This window comes from Arachis ipaensis, chromosome B07 (genome assembly GCF_000816755.2).
Source record: "Arachis ipaensis cultivar K30076 chromosome B07, Araip1.1, whole genome shotgun sequence".
NCBI classification, from domain to species: domain Eukaryota; kingdom Viridiplantae; phylum Streptophyta; class Magnoliopsida; order Fabales; family Fabaceae; genus Arachis; species Arachis ipaensis.
The window spans coordinates 1765912-1786062 of NC_029791.2; the positions used below are offsets into that span (position 1 = coordinate 1765912).

The following is a 20151-nucleotide window of genomic DNA, read 5'->3' on the forward strand; positions in this document are numbered from 1 at the left end:
ATAAATAAAACAACTAACTAATAAAAAGTGCTTCTCCTAATTGTTAATTTGATATCAGATTTTTAAAGTATATTATTATTTTTCTTTTACTTCAATAATTAAAGGCAAAACATTAACAACACGGCTAAAGAAAGACTTTATACTTTATAGACAAATAATGTACGCAAGTGATAGACGGGTTCAGTGAAATTGCTTAACTTTGATCACATTATTTTCCTTCCAAACTTTTTTTTTTTTTCATTTTAGTTTTGAAATTAAATAATGAGAATGAACAAAGTATTTAAATTTAGATTATTGTATGTTCTCCTAAAAATTACATCATAATTGATAGTAATGTATCAAGCGAAGTTCATTTTCATGATTAAAGTGTAACAGAATAGTTTGTATATTGTATTGGGTCAATATAATGACTGAAAATGCAAGAAATAGCCGTCTATCTATCTATTCTTAATATATAAAAGTAGGTACATAGGTTTACCCACATTATTTCTAAGTTTTTTCTCTTCTTCTCCTAACGCCATGTCAGTACCAACGCTTACTTGGCAAAATTTTAGAATCCACTATTCAAATCTTGCCAAATCAACTTTTATTTTCACATCAAAAAACAACTAAAAAACACAATAAAAACCAACAAATTAACTTTTTCTAAATCAATCATTATTTCTAAAAAAACAAAAACACAAATTAACATTTACCCCAACAAAAAGCTCTCAAAACCAAAGAGCTTATTACCTTTCTCAAACTCTCACCCTCTTAGCACCTCTCCGTACCAAGATCCTATTTTCTTCATCCTCTTCCGGTCCCATCCTATTTCTTCCATCATCTTCCGGTCCCATGAGCCATTGTTTTTTCCTCAAAACAAATTGTACATCGCGATCTCCGGCGGAGCCGCATTGCATAAATTGCAGAAACCAGGGCAAACTCCATTCCTCCTCTTGCGGTTCCCCTGCCAGAGCTCAATTCTGGGTCTCAAACCAATGCCATTCGGCGCCGCCAACGTAGGAAATTTGTCTCAAGTATCTTCCTAAAGATTTCCAACTTTGCCGTTTATTCTTTTTATTGTTCAATATCATTTTCAATAGGCCTATTTATTTGCTATAAATAATAACATTTTAATTGTAAACTCATTGCAAGTAGTACAAGTTTATGTATTCCTCTTTTGTAAACGGTTCTCCAGAGTTCGATTCTGGGTCTCAGACCAACGTCACCATTTGGCGCCGCCAACATAGAAAATTTGTCTCAAATATCTTCCTAAAAATTTTCAACTTTGTCGTTTACTCTTCTCATGGTTCAATATCATTTTCAATAGCCCTATTTATTTGTTATAAATAATAACATTTTAATTGTGAACTCATTGCAAATAGCACAAGTTTATGTAGTCCTCTTTTGTAAACGGTTCTGTTCAACACTCACAACCAAAATTAATGTGCATTTAAAATTATTGCTCCCTATATACTATCGATTGCAATATTTCATCATCAAATTATAAATTGTTATTTTACATATGGAGTACTTCTTCTACAATTTATATTTACATGTTCCTCTTTTTCAAATTGTTATTCCACATGTGCAGTATTGCTTCCACATTAGATGAAAATCAACTAATCACTATTTAGTAATTAAATGTTTTAAAAAAATTAAAACAAAAAACTCTTATCTATTATTATTCAATTGAAACATCAAGTACTAATTAAATGCAATAAACATACATTAAAAGTGTCATAATAATAATAATTATAAAAAATTTCAGTTACAAAAATTCAAATTCTACAACTTATACATATTAAGACTCTTACTACTCTTCATTTCTTAATTTCTTATACTAATTGTCAAAAATTTCTTAAATTTAATATAACATTTTTATATATTTTTCATTCTCATTTATTTATTTTTTCATTATTGACAAACAAAAAAACCACAAGAAAAGACAAAGTGTAACTATTAATGCAAATCGAAAAATGAAAAAAAAATGCTGTTTTGTATAACTCTAATATAAATAACCTATGTCTTTTTTAAAAATAAATAAATTCAAAATCTTGAGATTTAATATATAATATACGAACATTCATTAATTAATTCCAAATAATTAGATGGCTATAAATAAATGGGTCTTGATTGATGATTGGCATACCAATATATACACAAAATTAAATAAGCAAAACCTTCAATCAATAATCAATGGGTTATTCCATGTTGTTGGTTCTTAGAGTGATGCTGTGTTTGCACATGTTTATGATGTTCCATTTTGCATGTTTGTCATCTCATTCATGCCATCCCGAAGAGAGTTCTGCTTTGCTTCACTTCAAGACCGAACTCAATAATTTTGATGAACACTACTCATGTGATCATGATGCTGAATGTCTCTGCCTCCATGCTGATCCAAAGACGAGGGCATGGCAAAATGGGACAGATTGTTGCTCATGGATGGGTGTCACGTGTCATTCTGTGTCTGGTCACGTGATTGGCCTTGATCTCAGTTGCAGAAGACTTGTAGGTAATATTGATCCTAACAGCACTCTTTTCAAGCTTACTCATCTCCATACACTCAACCTTGCTTACAATCATTTCTATGGTTCTCAATTGTCATCTCAGTTTGGTCAACTTGTGAGTCTCACACACTTGAATTTATCACATTGTTGGTTTGATGGTGATATTCCTTCTCAAATCTCACATCTTTCTAAATTACAATCACTTGATCTCTCTTGGAATTATGCTTTATCTTTGGAAGAAACCACTTGGAAGAGGTTGCTGCAAAACACAACATCTTTGAGAGAGGTTGTATTGGATGATACAGACATGTCTTCCATTAGTTCAACACCAAATCCTTTGTCTTTGATTGCCAACTTGTCTTCCACTTTGGTTACTCTTAGTCTTACTCGTACTCAATTAAGTGGGTCTTTGACAAGTGATATATTCTGTTTACCAAATCTTCAACACCTCAATCTAAGTGACAATAATGATGGCATTCAGTTCCATGTTCCAAAGTTGAATTGTAACACTTCTCTTCTTACTTTGGATCTTTCAGAATGTGGTTTTTACGGGCCTATCCCTTCATCATTCTTTAATCTAACACATCTTACTTCCTTGATTTTGAGGAATAATTTCTTCAACAGTTCAATTCCATCATCAATTTCAAACCTTCAGCACCTCACTCATTTAGATCTTTCAGGGGAAGAACTCAGTGGTTTAATCCCGTCATCACTTTCAAACCTTCATCATCTTGTTTACTTGGATCTTTCCTGGAATATTGAACTCAGTGGTTTAATCCCATCATCATTTTCAAACCTTCATCATCTTGTTTACTTGGATCTTTCATCAAATAATTTTAGTGGACAAATTCCAAATATGTTTGATAGGCTAACCAACTTGCAAACTTTGTTTCTTTGGGATAACAATTTTGAAGGAAAGTTGCCATCCTCATTATTTACCTTAAGTAAACTCTCTGTGTTGGACTGTTCTTATAATAATATTGAGGGGTCACTGCCTGATAAAGTAGCCTTTTCAAATCTCACCCAGTTAAACCTACATGACAACTTGTTAAATGGGACAATTCCTTGGTGGGCTTTATCATTCAAGTCTTTGAGATATTTGGATCTTTCAAGTAATCGATTCACAGGGCACATAAATGAAATTACATCATATTCCTTGGAGTATCTAGACTTGTGCAACAATAAGCTCCAAGGAAACGTTCCAGAATCGATTTTTGATCTTGTAAACCTTTCAAATTTGTGCTTATCACAACACAACTGGAATGATACTGTCCACTTTTCACTCTTCTCTAAACTCCAAAAGTTGAGCCATCTTTCCCTTTCTGGCTGCAATTCATTAGTGCTAGGTTCTGAAACAAGTGTTAATTACACTTTCTCTAATTTACTGGAACTACAGTTGCGTTCAAACAATATTATTGGTTATTCAACATTCTCTGGAAACTTTTCAGAATTAGAGTTTCTTGAATTATCCAATAGTAAACTTGAAGGAAAAGTTCCCCAATGGATACATGATTTAGATTCATTACATCATTTGATTCTCTCAAATAACTTGTTGACATCAGTGGGTCAATTCTCATGGTATCAACTTGAAGACCTTGATCTTAGTTTCAACTTGATGGATGATGACATTTCTTCCTTCTTTTGCAATGCAACACCTCTGACTGATATCAACTTGTCCCACAACCGATTCATAGGAACATTTCCACAGTGCCTTGCCAATAGCTCATCCCTTAGGAATTTGGACCTACAAATGAACAAACTTCATGGCAATTTACCAGATACTTTAAATAGGAGTCTTCAACTGTATGCACTGATTCTCAATTGCAACCAGTTCAAAGGTTTATTGCCAAAATCTTTGTCCAATTCCGTGTTTCTTCAGGAATTAAATCTCGGTAATAATCAATTTGAAGATACATTTCCCTATTGGCTTCAGGATCTAGGACTTTTGGAAATACTAGTCTTGCAAGGCAATAAGTTGCATGGTCCCATTGCAAATTTGAAGTCTGATAATATGTTTCAAAGTTTGATCGTTTTTGACATATCATGCAATAACTTTAGTGGCTCATTACCAAAAGCATACATACAAAATTTTCAAGCCATGAAGATTGTGGATGATGAAGTGCTTAGTTCGGATTATTACATTGACACTGATTTCCACCTTAGAGGAGACAGAATTATTGAAGTAGAAAGAAATCATTCTATCACTTCAATAATTAAAGGAGTTAGTACCACTTTTTCAAAAATTCCCAGAGACTTTGTAAATATAGATTTGTCAGGAAACAAATTTGAAGGAGAGATTCCAGATGTTATTGGAGAGCTTCATAGACTCATAGGCCTCAATCTATCACATAACAGACTTGTTGGTCATATTCCCCACTCTTTGGGAAATTTGACAAATCTAGAATCATTGGATCTCTCTTCAAATATGCTTACTGGGGATATTCCTACAGAATTGACAAATCTGAACTTTCTTGAAGTCTTGAATCTTTCCCAAAACCAGTTGGTGGGAGCAATACCCAAAGGAAAACAGTTTGATACATTTTCAAATGATTCCTATGAGGGAAACATGGAGCTATGTGGATTGCCATTGTCAATTCAATGCAACAACAATGTCCCTTTGCAACAATATCCATCTTCTGAGGCTGAGGACAAATTTGGGTTTGGTTGGAAACCAGTGGCAATAGGATATGCATGTGGAATGGTGCTTGGAATTGGCTTGGGATATTGTGTTTTCTCAATTGGAAAGCCTCAATGGCTTGTGATCATGTTTGGAGGCAAAAGAATCAAAAGAAGGAGCCGTGGAAGTCGGCGTGCAAGAACCACTCTGTTTCAGCTTTTTGTTGTAATGTAAATGTGCAATAATAATTTTGTATCATGTGGTGTTGTGTCTCTTTATATTTTATTTGGGGCTGTAATTTGGTTATTTCTGTTGTTTACATTATGTGTTGTATGCAAATCTTGGTGATATTTATACTTTATACTTGCTATTTCTTACATATTTGTAAGTGCGTTGTTACATATACATGATGTTGGAAGTAATATTATGTTTTCAAAGTATATAGTCTTGTCTCTGGTATAGTATATTTTTTCTGTTTTCGTGCATTTCCAACACTAGTTGACATCAACATTTTTTGCTTCATTCTACTGTTTAGTGTGTTCTAAGTTCTAACTCCTAACCAACCACATATTTTTCAATATTTTAAGTAATCTATTTCTTTATTTTAATTTAAACTTGGCCATCAAAGCTCAAAATAAAGAAGATAATTGTTACAAAAATAGATATTATAAAGATGAGAAATTGAACAAGAAAATAGCAAAGTAAGAAGCAGCTGTTTGCAATCAAACGTGGTTCTGCCTTCTTAATGTTTTAGAAGAGTGTTTTTCCCAACATTGCTCTAGTTATATTTCTTTCAAACATTTCTTTTTTTTTTTTTTTTCATTTTCATGATTGAAGTATCACAGAAATGCTCAACCAAGATTATGAAAAGAACTAGCATTATTATATTGTTGACAACAAATCTTACATCACCGATTGCTTGGGGAATGGGGAAGACTTGGGATTGCGTTCGTTGTTGAAGGGATGGAAAAAAAATATATGTTCGTTTTGAATAGCCTTTGGCATTATGGCATATATTGTTGATTATGACAAAGCGATGATGTATATATAAAGAAATGTTTGTCTATTATATTGTGTTAATATAATCACTGAAAATGGTAGAAAGAGTCATATATAACTGGGTCAAAAATCGCGTAAAGAAGTAAAATAGTGTACCTATAAATGTAAGTATTATATGATGAAGGTAGTCAATGGTTTAAGCAACAATGATAAAGCAATAATGGTTTATAAAATTTGATGGTTGGAGTCAATATGAAATACCGTTATTGCTTTAACCAAGGCGGATTAATAATACTCTATCTCAGTTGAGAACTACATATATCTAAATCTGACATTAGAACAAAACTATTTATTAGACTTTGATTTGGTCTTATTGGACATTGACAGATTGGGACAGTATTCATATTATTATTTGGTGGCGGTAGTTTTTAAAATCAAAATCATACATATGATGGGTTCGGGTAGATAGTTGTGATTCCAATTTGGCTATAAATACATAGATGATAGATCTTGATTTATGATCTGAGTCGTATAAAACCATCAAGGAATAATCAATAATGATGTTGGTGGTTGTTAGAGTGGTGGTGTGTGTCCACATATTTATGCTGTTTCACTTTGCATGTTTGTCTTCTCATTCATGCCATTCAGAGGAGAGCTCTGCATTGCTTCACTTCAAAACCCAACTCATTACTAACACTACCTTTTATGATTATTATTATGCTAATTTCTGCCCCTATGTTTATCCAAAGATGAGGACGTGGGAGAATGGGACAGATTGTTGTTCATGGATGGGTGTCACGTGTGATTCTCTGTCTGGTCACGTGATTGGCCTCGATCTAAGTTGCAGTGCACTTGTAGGTATAATCCATCCTAACAGTACACTTTTCCATCTTACTCGTCTTCAAACACTCAATTTTGCTTACAATTATTTCTATAATTCTCAGTTGTCATCTCAGTTTGGTGAGTTTGTGAGTCTCACACACTTGAATTTATCTAGTTGTGGGTTTGAAGGTGATATTCCTTCTCAAATCTCACACCTTTCCAAATTACAGTCACTTGATCTCTCTTTGAATTATGGTTTAAAGTGGGAAGAAACAACTTGGAAGAGGTTGCTGCAAAACACATCTTTAAGAGAGATTGTATTGGATCAAACAGATATGAGTTTAATTGGTCCAACACCAAATCCTTTGTCTTTGATCGCCAACTTGTCTTCCACTTTGGTTACTCTCAGTCTTGGTTATACTAGAATAAGAGGTTCTTTGACAAGTGACATATTCTGTTTACCCAATCTTCAACACCTCATTCTAACAGGGAATGAATTGTCAGTCCATCTTTCCGAGTTGAGTTGTACCACTTCTCTTAGTATCTTGGATCTTTCAGATTGTGGGATCCAAGGGCCTATCTCTTCATCATTCTATAATCTAACACACCTCACTTCCTTGAATTTGGCGGATAATCAACTCAACGGTTCAATCTCGTCATCACTTTTAAACCTTCAGCGTCTCACTCACCTTGATCTTTCAAGGAATGAGCTTAGTGGTCAAATTCCAAATGTGTTTGATAAGCTAACCAAGTTGCAAACTCTCTCTCTTAGTGATAATAATTTCCAAGGAAAGTTGCCATCTTCATTGTTTACATTAACTCAACTCTCTCAATTAGATTGTTCTTCTAATCAAATTGAAGGGCCACTACCCAAACAAGTAGCCTTTTCAAATCTCATTGAATTATTCCTAGAAGACAACTTATTAAATGGGACAATTCCGCCATCAATTTTATCCCTCAAGTCTTTGAGATCTTTGGATTTATCAAATAATCGATTCATAGGGTATATAAGCAGTGAAATCACATCTTATTCCTTAGAATATCTATTCCTGTGTGGCAATAAGCTTCAAGAAAACATTCTAGAATCAATTTCTCATTTTGTAAATCTTACATATTTGTGCTTGTCCTCAGACAATTGGAGTGGTACTGTTCACTTTCAACTCTTTTCTAAGCTCCAAAAATTGGAGTATCTTTCTCTTTCAGGTTGCAATTCATTATTGCTAGAATCTGAAACAAGTATGAATTACACTTTTTTGAATTTGTATGCACTACAGTTATTTTCTAACAATATCATTGGTTGGTCAAAGTTCTCAGGAAAATTTCCACAATTGGAATTTCTTGAATTGTCCAATAATAAACTTGAAGGAAAGATACCCAATTGGATACATGATATACCCTCATTATGTCATTTGAAACTCTCACACAACATGATCACATCAATAGGTCATCAATTCCCATGGTATCACTTTGAATACCTTGATCTTAGCTTCAATTTGATGGATGATGACATTTCTTCCTTCTTTTGTAATACAACCTCTTTGGAAGTTATCAACTTGTCCCACAACAGATTCACAGGAACATTTCCACAGTGTCTTGCCAATACCTCATCCCTTGTAGATTTGGATATACAGATGAACAAACTTCATGGCAATTTATCAGATAATTTTAAGCAACTTCAACTTGAAACACTGAATCTCAATGGCAACCAGTTTGAAGGTTTATTGCCGAAATCTTTGTCCAGTTGCACATATCTTGTGGATTTAGATCTCGGTAATAATCAATTTGAGGATACATTTCCTGATTGGCTCCAAAATCTATCAAGTTTGGAAATACTGGTCTTAGGAGGCAATAAGTTGTATGGTCCCATTGCCAATTTGAAATCTGAAAATATATTTCCAAGTTTGATTTATCTTGACATATCATGTAATAACTTTAGCGGCTCATTACCAAAAGCATACATACAAAATTTTCAAGCCATGAAAATTGTGGGTGATGAAGTGCAACGCAGGTTGGTAGATTATATTGACACTAGTTTTGGAGCTATAGTGGGCAACATTCTTCCAGAATATGATAATTCCGTAATTGCAACAGTGAAAGGAACCAATACCCCTTTTGCCAAAATTCCAACAACCTTTGTAAATATAGATTTGTCAGAGAACAAATTTGAAGGAGAGATTCCAGATGATTTTGGGGAGCTTCATGGACTCATAGGCCTCAACCTTTCTCATAACAGACTTGTTGGTCATATTCCCCACTCTTTGGGAAATTTGACAAATCTAGAATCATTGGATCTCTCCTCAAATATGCTTACTGGGGATATTCCTACTGAATTGGCAAATCTGAACTTTCTTGAAGTCTTGAGTCTTTCCCAAAACCAGTTGGTGGGACCAATACCCAGAGGAAAACAGTTTGATACATTTTCAAACGATTCCTATGAGGGAAACATGGGGTTGTGTGGATTTCCATTGTCAATTCAATGCAATAATGTCTCTTTGCAACAATGTCCATCTTCTGAGGCTGAAGACAAATTTGGATTTGGATGGAAACCAGTGGCAATAGGATATGCATGTGGAGTGGTGCTTGGAATTGGCTTGGGATTTTGTGTTTTCTCAATTGGAAAGCCTCAATGGCTTGTGATCATCTTTGGAGGCAAAAGAATCAAAAGAAGGAGCCGTGGAAATCGGCGTGCAAGAACAACTTAATGGCCACAACTTCTTCTTCTTCTTGGGGCCACTCTCAAGTTCATTGTTGCATGGGAAATTTGTTTCAGATGTTGGTTATTACTGTTGTGTCTTTTTATATTTTTTTTTTTTGTTTTGTGATTGTAATTTTCTTTTTTTTTAAAAAAATTTCTGCAAGTCTTGTTTTATAATTTGTAAGTGTGTTGCTACATATATATGATGATGTTGCAAGTAAATTATGTTTTTATAGTAGTATACAATTGTCTCCCCTATATATTATATTTTTCTGTTTTCATGCAAATTCAACAACACTACAAGTTAGTTTCCACCTCTTTCACTTAATTCTACTGTTTTTAGTGCCCAACTCCTAACCAAGCACACACTTGTCAAGTTCTTTACTAATCTCTTTATTTAATATAAACTAAGCCATCAGCTGAAAGCAGAGATGCTAATTAATTGCTATATAAAGAGATGTTAGTATATTACAGAGAGATGAGAAGTTGAAGAAGGAAAAAGGAAAGTAAGAAGCAGGTTTGCCAATAAAGCTAGACACTAACTTGATGTTTTTGGTTGAGAGAAAGGGAAAGCATAAGACATATATATCACACTTGCATGAATTTGTGATGGACTTGGAAACATAACAGAATATATACTCTGATCTTATGGCTTGTGGTTTTAGTTGTTAATTATATTGTTGTATGTTTCTTGAGTATGTTGTTACCTATATACTTCATGTTGCAAACAAAATTGTACATAGCTGTTAAGTATATTGTATGTTATATTAAAAAGGACAATTGCACATAGTTCACATACCTGCTGATTCTCAAACAGCAGATATACTCAGTCATTATCCTCAGCATTCTTTGAGAAAAGAAAGAGTGATTCCTATCACCACCCTGAGTTTGAGAGGGTCGGTAGAGAACCAATGTGAACTGGCCAAAATAGAATCTTGTGTTGAATCTTGAATTACTGTTATTAGCCGTTAAGTTAGTTAGCAGACTTTAGTTATGTGCCAGCCCACTTAACATCTACTTACTCTTGTATAGATACTCAACTCTATAAAAACACACAATTGCAATTTCAGTTTTCTTGCTATTCAAGCTATTTTAGCAAACTGTTTCTTTCAACTCTTTCTGCATTCTTGCAGTTCCAGCATCGATTTACACACTTACCCAATATAACTTTCGGTATATTTTGCTTCTTTGTTACCCAAATTGGCCTGTTACAGTGAGTATAATTAATAATTCTAAGGGGGGAAAAGATCAAGCTTCCCAGTCCATGACACATAGGAACAAACAAACAAAACCATATAAGCCTCTCACTCCAACTCTTTTTTCTCATTTGACTCATTCAAATGCTAAAGAAATGAAATTATTCTAAGTTGTAACCCATCCATGACGCTATTTTCATTTAAGTAGTTCCCATCCATTTTCATGGACCTGGCTCTCGATGGTGCCTCTTTTGTTTTGGAGGTCTATTATATTTCCTAAGCTCATTAATTTCCACATATAACATTTTGTATTATATAGTGACCTTGGTTTCAGCTTGTATATATTATAATATCCCCTGTTAATTTGTTACTTAGGCCTTGGAAGAAACACAGCAAACAAACATATATCTTATTAACGTGAATTCATGGGCAAAACGCTTGGTCAGTCAAGCTAAGGTTATGTGTCAAATTATCTTCTCATTTATTTTGATTATTTATTCTACTTTTTTTTTTCCATATATATCTTTAGTGTACTGGAGTTCCTATCTTTATAGCTGTTCCATCCCTCCATTTCAAAATATAAATCTTTCCCACTAAGAGAAACTTTGTTTTAAATAAAAGGAGCATATTTCTTTATTTTCTTTATTAACTAATTTTAAGAAAACTCATTTCATGTGCAAAGAAACTTTTAATGTATGTTTATTGTATTTAATTAGTACTTGATGTTTCAATTGAATAATAATAGATAAGAGTTTTTTGTTTTAATTTTTTTAAAACATTTTACTAAATAGTGATTGATTGATTTTCATCTAATGTGGAAGCAATACTGCACATGTAGAATAACAATTTGAAAAAGAGGAACACGTAAATGTAAATTGTAGAAGAAGTGCTCCATATGTAAAATAACAATTTATAATTTATTATGGAAATCATGCATATGGCTGGGTATAGGTGCTTGCAATTCCAGTTAAAATAATATTATATAGAAATAGATGGATCCTAACTGATGAGTGACATACAAATACCATTTTCAAGTAAGACATATATACATAAAATAAGCAAAAGCTTGAATCAATAATCAATGGAGTATTTGATGTTGTTGGTTGTTAGAGTGGTGTTGTGTGTATATGTTTATCATGTTCCATTTTGCATGTTTCTCTTCTTCGCATCTATGCCATTCCCAAGACAGCTCTGCCTTGCTTCACTTTAAGACCCATTTCATTTTTAACACTTCATTTTTTGAATATAGTTATTATTATTATGAGTATGAGTATGAGTACCCTCATGTTTATCCAAAGATGAGTACGTGGGAAAATGGGACAGATTGCTACTCATGGATGGGTGTCACGTGCCACTCTGTGTCTGGTCACGTGATTGGCCTCGATCTCAATTGTGGTGCACTTGTAGGTAGAGATGGAAACAGACCAGGTCAGGCCAGGCTTTACTCTTAACAGGCCAGACCTGTTGTAATAGCTCAAAAAAAAAAAACAAATTTGTGGGCCACTCTTCCTTTACTTTTTTCCTAACCCTAATCACACAAACACACTCTCTCAACCCTCAGTCCCTCACTAGCCGTTGAGCTCCCACCCCCGCTCCTCACACACCCTCTTCGTAGAAACACACACTCATGGACGCACTCCCCTCGCTCACCCTCACGCCGTCGCTCATCCCCACACACACGCACCTACACTGACGCAGAGAAGAGACGGAGGTCGCTGTTGCTGTTCATGCCCATCGTTGCCAACTGCGCCATCGCGGAGGAACGACTTTATCGTCGCGAGCTGCAACCGCCGCCATTAAAGCCACCCTCGCCGTCATCCTTGAGCACCAGTGAGAGGGAGAGCTCGAGGAAGAGAGGAACGATGTCCCGCTATGCACCGTCGTCACTGGAGCTGCACCGCCGCCGAAGGCCCACCGCCGTCCGTGGAGAGTCGTCGCCGTCTGGGTCGCTGCCGGAGGAAGAGAGCTTGCACAAGGGGTTGCTGGAGTGGCTCGCCGCTGCTGCAAGAGCCACTGCACCTCTGGCCGCTGGGAAGTCACATTGAGGTCGCCGTTCGTCTGCCGCCGTCGCTGTCGGGGTTTCTGGTCAATGGGTATGGCGCTGTTGTTGCTGGAACCACCACCGGTGCTGCCGCTACTTGTTTCCCTTAAGTCCGAGTCGTTGTAGTTGCTGAGAAAGTGATTTGGAGCTGAGGCTGTGGCTGCCGCAATTTCGGGTTGAGAGGAAAGGTTCCGTCGGCGCGTTTGAATTATAGTTTCAACAATCGAGAACTATAGCCAGCTCTATCTTATCGCTACTCCGGTTCAAATTCTACGCTCATTCGTTCCATTCCACTTCAATCCTCCTTACCTTGAATTTGGCACGTATCTTCGGTTCCTAGGGACTAGGTTGTGAGTAGGCTTTACATTTATAATTGTTTGATTGTGCATCTATAACTATTTTGACATATATCTATTATGATCTTTGAATTATATTCACTATATTTGCCTAGAACGGTTTTAAATTGATTAGAATAATTGATTTATTAAAATTGAATAATTTATTTTTATGAAGTTTATACTTTTGGAACTATACATGAGACTATATATAATTTTGATGAAGTTTTGCATTATTCTAAAATGTTTGATTTTATTTGAATATTTGTTTTTGAAGCATTGAAGTATTTGTTGATACTCACTTTAAAAATTGTGAAATATATTTGATGGTAGGATCACAATTGTATAAATAGAAGCGCGCCTATTTGTACGAATTGTGGCACTATCAGAGGCCTATAGGATTGTCATTCTTGTCCTTTATGTCGTTGTTGTCATCTGATTGTAACATATGACCTCTACCGTTTCTTGCCACTCTTTTCCTTTCCAGCCGCTTCTTGCTACTCTTTTCCTTTCCTGCCGCTTCTTGCGACTCTTTTCCTTCCCTTTGTACCCAATCTCGACTTATTCTCTAATAGATTTAAAGTTTGTGAAATTTTTTTCATCGAAATAGAATGTTTTGAGTAATGGTACATAATATGAATTGATATTTAGCCCCACTTTCATCTACTTTAAGACATTAAATCATTATATTGTTTTAGGTTCTGTTCGATCTTTAATTGTTATGATCCGTTTGAAATGTGTTTATTTAGTTTCTAGTTAAACATAATTGATTTTAAAGAAACTAAATCCACAGCATGAGTTTCTTTGAGAAAGTTTTGTCTTTGTCCAAGATCATTGAAATTTCCATAGTTGATATTAACATTTGGATGTTAACCAAATTGAGTGCTAAAGTTCTATACTTAGTATAACTGGTTGTATGAAAAACACATTTGAGCTTCACTCAGGTAAAATCTTCATCTTTATATGTTATTAAGTGAATACGTCTCTTAGATTATATGTGATTTCTAATTTTATAGGCTTGTTTGCTGAGCTTGTGGACTGATCATGGTGATTATGAAGCATTTGATGATTATTTTAAATATGATAAATTGTAGCTTGCTTATGAGTAGTAGCCACTGATTAGATACTTGTTTGCTGATTCATGTCATTTGATTAGTGATTATTACAGTAATTAACAAGTAAATGATTTTGGTTAATTATTTGAGAGATCCATAAGGTTATTGGTTTTTTGCTGCTGTATAGGAGTTGATCTTATTATTTGTTGCTGAATTGGTGACTGATGTGACTGTAACTAGGTGAATCTTAGTTGTTATCTTGTAAAAATTTCTATTGAAAGGCGGTAATAAACCCTCTTAATTGCTTGTGTTATTGTTGGAGATTATATGCCTGATTTGTAGTTATATATGGCAGATTAATAAATGTTTTGATTTTTTTGATACGATGAGGACTTGATAATTTCGAATTGAAGTTTGTCATGATAAACTTGTGATCTGTACAATACTTTTGTGACACACTTGAGCATCTGAAATTTTTTCCTTCAAAATTAATTATTTTATTGACTAGAAAAGTTGTTCCAACTCTTTCAGCATGTTATTCTAAAGTTTACTCAATATTATCTCATTGGTGGTCCATTATATGATGCTTAACGTAAAAGTTAGTTACTCTAGTCAGCACTATAAGATTTATGTAAAAATGTTTAGTATTGCATTCACATTCTCAATAAAAAAAAATGTTTAATGACCTTGCCTCGTTTATTTTTCTTTTTTCTACATTGTTTTTTTTTTTTAAAAAAAAAAACCTAATTAAATTTTTAACATGTCAAAACTATCAAGTATTGTGCTTATCATATAATCTGTGTTATGTGACGATTTCTTATATATAGGATTATCGTGTTTCTATTTTTAGAGTGGCACATTTTTTACAATTTTCTGATGAATGTTCATTTTGCTTTGCTTTATTTATGGGTTTAGCTTATCTATTCACATGCCGTGTCTAATTATGTTTTTTTTTTTCTTTCCTTTTCTCTAGTTTAAATGGTTGTTGTACATGTAAAACCTTTTTATGTCTATTATTCATACTCGTGAATTTTTATTTTGCTCTGCCCAAATTGTTTGTAGATTTGGCTTGTTTCTTCATTTTTTCCCCTTAAAATGCTCCTAGCCCGTGGTTTTAGTTGTGGTGGTACATCTTTTTATTTACCTCTATAGCCTTTGCCCTTACAAAGTTACAATTATATTTTTGTACGTATTTCAAAAGTTGTGTGTTGTGTTACTTTGTAGTGACACACCGACGATTTCTTTGGTTTTTAAGTAATGCCAAGCATCATAAATGTTTTTGTCAATAAACTATTTTTGTTACTATATAATTTTCTCAAATGATGGTTGTGAAATGAATTGAGTTGCGAATGGATGTTTGATTCAGATCTATCATCGCTTATTGGGTGCAGATGCTTTATATGCTTCTGGTGATTGTGTGATTGCAGACTATGTGCTCTAGTGTAATAAATTTATCAGCTTGTCCTTTTACAGCCTATTGAGCTTTGATTCATTTGTTTTAATAGTGAAAGGCAGTGAAATAAATTAGTTTTGTACTTTTGGCTGGATTATCTTGGCTAATAGGATTGTTGTTTTTGTTATGTAGTTTTGAATTTTGGTAATATTTAGTAGCTGGCTTTGTATTAAGTTACTCCTTCTTACTGATGGTTTCAAAAAAAAAAAAAGGAGTTTTTTCTTTTTCTGATTTTGTTTCATTTGCAGAATCAATATTTTCTATTATCCCATGGTTTTGTTGATTATCTAACTATGTTGCGGATTCTACTTTGTTTGCCCAATAAGGATTTTAATTGATTAAAGAGTCTCTGCATTGAGGGTTTTGTGTTAAGTTGTTCCTTTTTGGCCAAATTTTTTCTTGGTAACAATCACAGTATATTTTGAATATTGTCTGTTAGAAATTCTGAAAATTGACTGTTTTACTACTAGTATTTTGCCTTAGTTCATAGCCCACATCTTAGGTTGACATTTCTTCATACGTTAAGGGTTTGATTATCAGTTGTACTATTATTCTTTAAATTTGCACATCATGATCTAAGTACAATTTATTTTAAATTGTTGTATCAACCATTTTTCTTCTAAAGATATATAGGTTTTGCAAAGTTCTTAACATGATCGAATTTTTGAGGCAGTCACATTGATTCATTAGTCTGCTGCTTAACTGATCCTATGTTGTATGACTTTTTTGAGACATCACTTTGCTGGTTTCAAGTTGCTCAGGATTGCAACTAATTGAAATATGTTGTCGTCTGTCGATATTCTTGAGCTTCACTAAATCCGTGGTTCTATTACTCCTTGAGTGCGCTGCATTGTAATGGTGGTTGAGTAATGAAATTCAAAACTTTGCTAGATTGGTGGTATTGTTTCCCAACTAATGGCATTTTGTTTGTTTATCAATTGGTGTATATGTAGCACATTTGTTAGTTTATTATTTGGGATTGTCGATTGCTAACCTAAAGGATGGCTAGGGCCAATGCTATGTTTGAGTAAGCGGAACTATTCATACTAATATGCTGCTTTCACAATGCCCTTAAAGAGCCTTGTAGATCGATTAAATTCCTTCCTTCTGTTTAACCTTCCTACCTCTTATCACTCGACATTTAAGGTTAATATGCATAATATGATTTGAAAATGTTTTGCTGGCTATATCTTGCATGCTTGGTTTGATGTGGTGGTTATGTTTGTCTCTAAATCTGGAATCTGGCCATGTATATTATGCTTAATTATTCACCTTGCCTCTCTTTTTTTCTCATCCTTATCCACCACATAATTGAACTCGAACTCTTGGAATCTCATATGACTGTGCTTTTTAATTATTGCTTTATATTTTGGGTGTATTGTTGGAATTTGTGTTACTCTATATGTTTTACACTTTTGGCTATGTTATTTGGACTCCAATTAGAGTTTGTAGTGTGCTTTTGAAATTTTTCATATCATTCTAATTATGCAATCTGTTCTTTGTGATTGATGGTGCTTCATATCGATTCCTTTTGCTACATTGTATATGTGAATATTAAGAAAATGTACAGCATTTGATCGTTGCATAATATTTGCAAAATGATTTTCTTTATGCATTGGGTTCAATTTGTATCTGGATATAATATTGTATAGTTAAACTGCTTAAGTTCTTTCCTGCAACTTTGCTCAGATAGCTTGATTTTTAGCCTTGTTCTTGCTATCTATTTGTGCAAATTATTAAACTTATGCTGTCATGATGTGGTTATATTTCTTTCGGATAAGGTTGTCTCAATGTTGTTTTCTTTCCTTATTCCTAAATGCATCATTTCTTGCATCAGGGTCTAGTTGTACGAAATAGATGTGACTTGTACTGCCGAAGAGGCAATATAAATAGCAAGTTGGTTTGAAATTCGGGGACCGAATTTCTAAAGGAAGGGAGGAATGTAATAGCTCAAAAAAAAAAAAACAAATTTGTGGGCCACTCTTCCTTTACTTTTTTCCTAACCCTAATCACACAAACACACTCTCTCAACCCTCAGTCCCTCACTAGCCGTTGAGATCCCACCCCCGCTCCTCACACACCCTCTTCGTAGAAACACACACTCACGGACGCACTCCCCTCGCTCACCCTCACGCCGTCGCTCATCCCCACACACACGCACCTACACTGACGCGGAGAAGAGACGGAGGTCGCTGTTGCTGTTCATGCCCATCGTTGCCAACTGCGCCATCGCGGAGGAACGACTTTATCGTCGCGAGCTGCAACCGCCGCCATTGAAGCCACCCTCGCCGTCGTCCTTGAGCACTAGTGAGAGGGAGAGCTCGAGGAAGAGAGGAACGCTGTCCCGCTATGCACCGTCGTCACTGGAGCTGCACCGCCGCCGAAGGCCCACCGCCGTCCGTGGAGAGTCGTCGCCGTCTGGGTCGCTGCCGGAGGAAGAGAGCTTGCACAAGGGGTTGCTGGAGTGGCTCGCCGCTGCTGCAAGAGCCACTGCACCTCTGGCCGCTGGGAAGTCACATTGAGGTCGCCGTTCGTCTGCCGCCGCCGCTGTCGAGGTTTCTGGTCAATGGGTATGGCGCTGTTGTTGCTGGAACCACCACCGGTGCTGCCGCTACTTGTTTCCCTTAAGTCCGAGTCGTTGTAGTTGCTGAGAAAGTGATTTGGAGCTGAGGCTGTGGCTGCCGCAATTTCGGGTTGAGAGGAAAGGTTCCGTCGGCGCGTTTGGATTATAGTTTCAACAATCGAGAACTATAGCCAGCTCTATCTTGTCGCTACTCCGGTTCAAATTCTACGCTCATTCGTTCCATTCCACTTCAATCCTCCTTACCTTGAATTTGGCACATATCTTCGGTTCCTAGGAACTACGTTGTGAGTAGGCTTTACATTTATAATTGTTTGATTGTGCATCTATAACTATTTTGACATATATCTATTATGATCTTTGAATTATATTCACTATATTTGCCTAGAACGGTTTTAAATTGATTAGAATAATTGATTTATTAAAATTGAATAATTTATTTTTATTTTGATTTGATTTCTGTATGAGAACTCCCTTATTGATTCACTTATTATTATCAACTATTATTTTCTAATTAAAATTACTTTAATGATAATGTTTGTATAGTCTCATGTTGATTATAGATGTATTGTCTGGTCACTGAGTTGCAAAACTCATCCCGTTTTTTTTAAAAATATTTTTCAAGAACAAATATTTGACTGTGTGAGACTTTCTATTCAAGAGTAACGGTCTGCAATGAGTACCTATTCTTTGTCGAATTCTTAGAAGTATATGCTCCATATGTCACAGGCAGGACCAACCATTCTTAGTTATTTTAATTTTTTTGTTAAAAATATATAACTATTTATTTTAGAACTTGTAAAATATTTGTACTTGCTTATTGAACTTATATTTGACTATGTTAGGCTTGCTATAGGATTATTTTCCTGAGCGCCAGTCATGACTCATTTTGGGTCGTGACACCTGTAATAGAGTATATTGGCCTTAGCCTGGCCTATAGCTTGGTATAGGCTTTTTAATGAGTACTGAGTCTGGCCTGTTGTTAAATCTGTCCTGAAATCTGTCAATAGGCCTGTTTTTTTTAATAATAATTAAATTTAAGATATAATTTAATTTTTAAAATTATAAAATATAAAATAATAAATTTGTGAATAATATTGATACAAAATATACATATATAATTAAAGAGACAAATAGCTGAGTGGACAAAGTTATTTTCATAAGATAGAAGACCAAAGTTCAAATTCTTCCAATAACATTTTTACTAGTATAATAAAACTCTCTATATATATTTGCAGGTTCAGGCCGGCCTGACAAGCCCAACCGGCTATTTTAAAAATTTAGACCTGACCTTTTAAAAAATATAGACTTTTTAATAGCCATAACCTGAGCCTGGGCCTATTTCCTATCAGGCCAGGTCAAATACAGGCCAGACTGCAGACTCTTGACAGGCCGTCTCACTGCAACTATTTTGATTTTTGAGTCACTCAAAGGCTAATCAAAATTGGGTCCAAAGAAAAAGACTAATCAAATGGAATTATTGTAACCCATTTTGTCTTGGACTTTTTTTTCCAATGCCAATTAATTTCCATATATAATCCATTATTGACCATAGTTTTAGCTTCTATATTCCCTGTCATAATTTGTTCCTTACGCGTTGGAAAAAACTCAAAAAGAGAGAATATATTCTCACAAGTCACAACCATAAGAAGAAAAAAAAAAAAATAAACCATTAACGTGTGAATTCATGGACAAATTAAATGCTTGGTGAGTCAAGCAAAGGTCATTCATAATTAAATGCCTTCTATTATGGACAGTTATCTTCTCAATTATTTTATTTTTATTTTTAACACCACATATCTATTATTAGTGTTATCTTTATAATCTATAAGGATAGAGAAAACAACATGACATGGATACGTAAACAG

General features: G+C 34.6%; 2 protein-coding genes across 2 annotated transcripts; both read left to right on the plus strand.

The window, feature by feature from the left end:
* LOC107606449 (receptor-like protein 12) lies at window positions 2187–5651 on the plus strand. Its single transcript, XM_021106898.1, has one exon. It carries the CDS (start codon window positions 2191–2193, stop codon window positions 5338–5340), a length of 3150 nt encoding a protein of 1049 aa, XP_020962557.1. The 5' UTR covers window positions 2187–2190; the 3' UTR covers window positions 5341–5651.
* LOC107609354 (receptor-like protein 12) lies at window positions 6621–9764 on the plus strand. The gene has a single exon (XM_016311294.2). It carries the CDS (start codon window positions 6663–6665, stop codon window positions 9627–9629), a length of 2967 nt encoding a protein of 988 aa, XP_016166780.2. The 5' UTR covers window positions 6621–6662; the 3' UTR covers window positions 9630–9764.

Coding starts and splice junctions, on each gene's coding strand:
- LOC107609354 (XM_016311294.2), top strand. CDS start 6,663: ATGATGTTGGTGGTTGTTAGAGTGGTGGTGTGTGTCCACATATTTATG.
- LOC107606449 (XM_021106898.1), top strand. CDS start 2,191: ATGTTGTTGGTTCTTAGAGTGATGCTGTGTTTGCACATGTTTATGATG.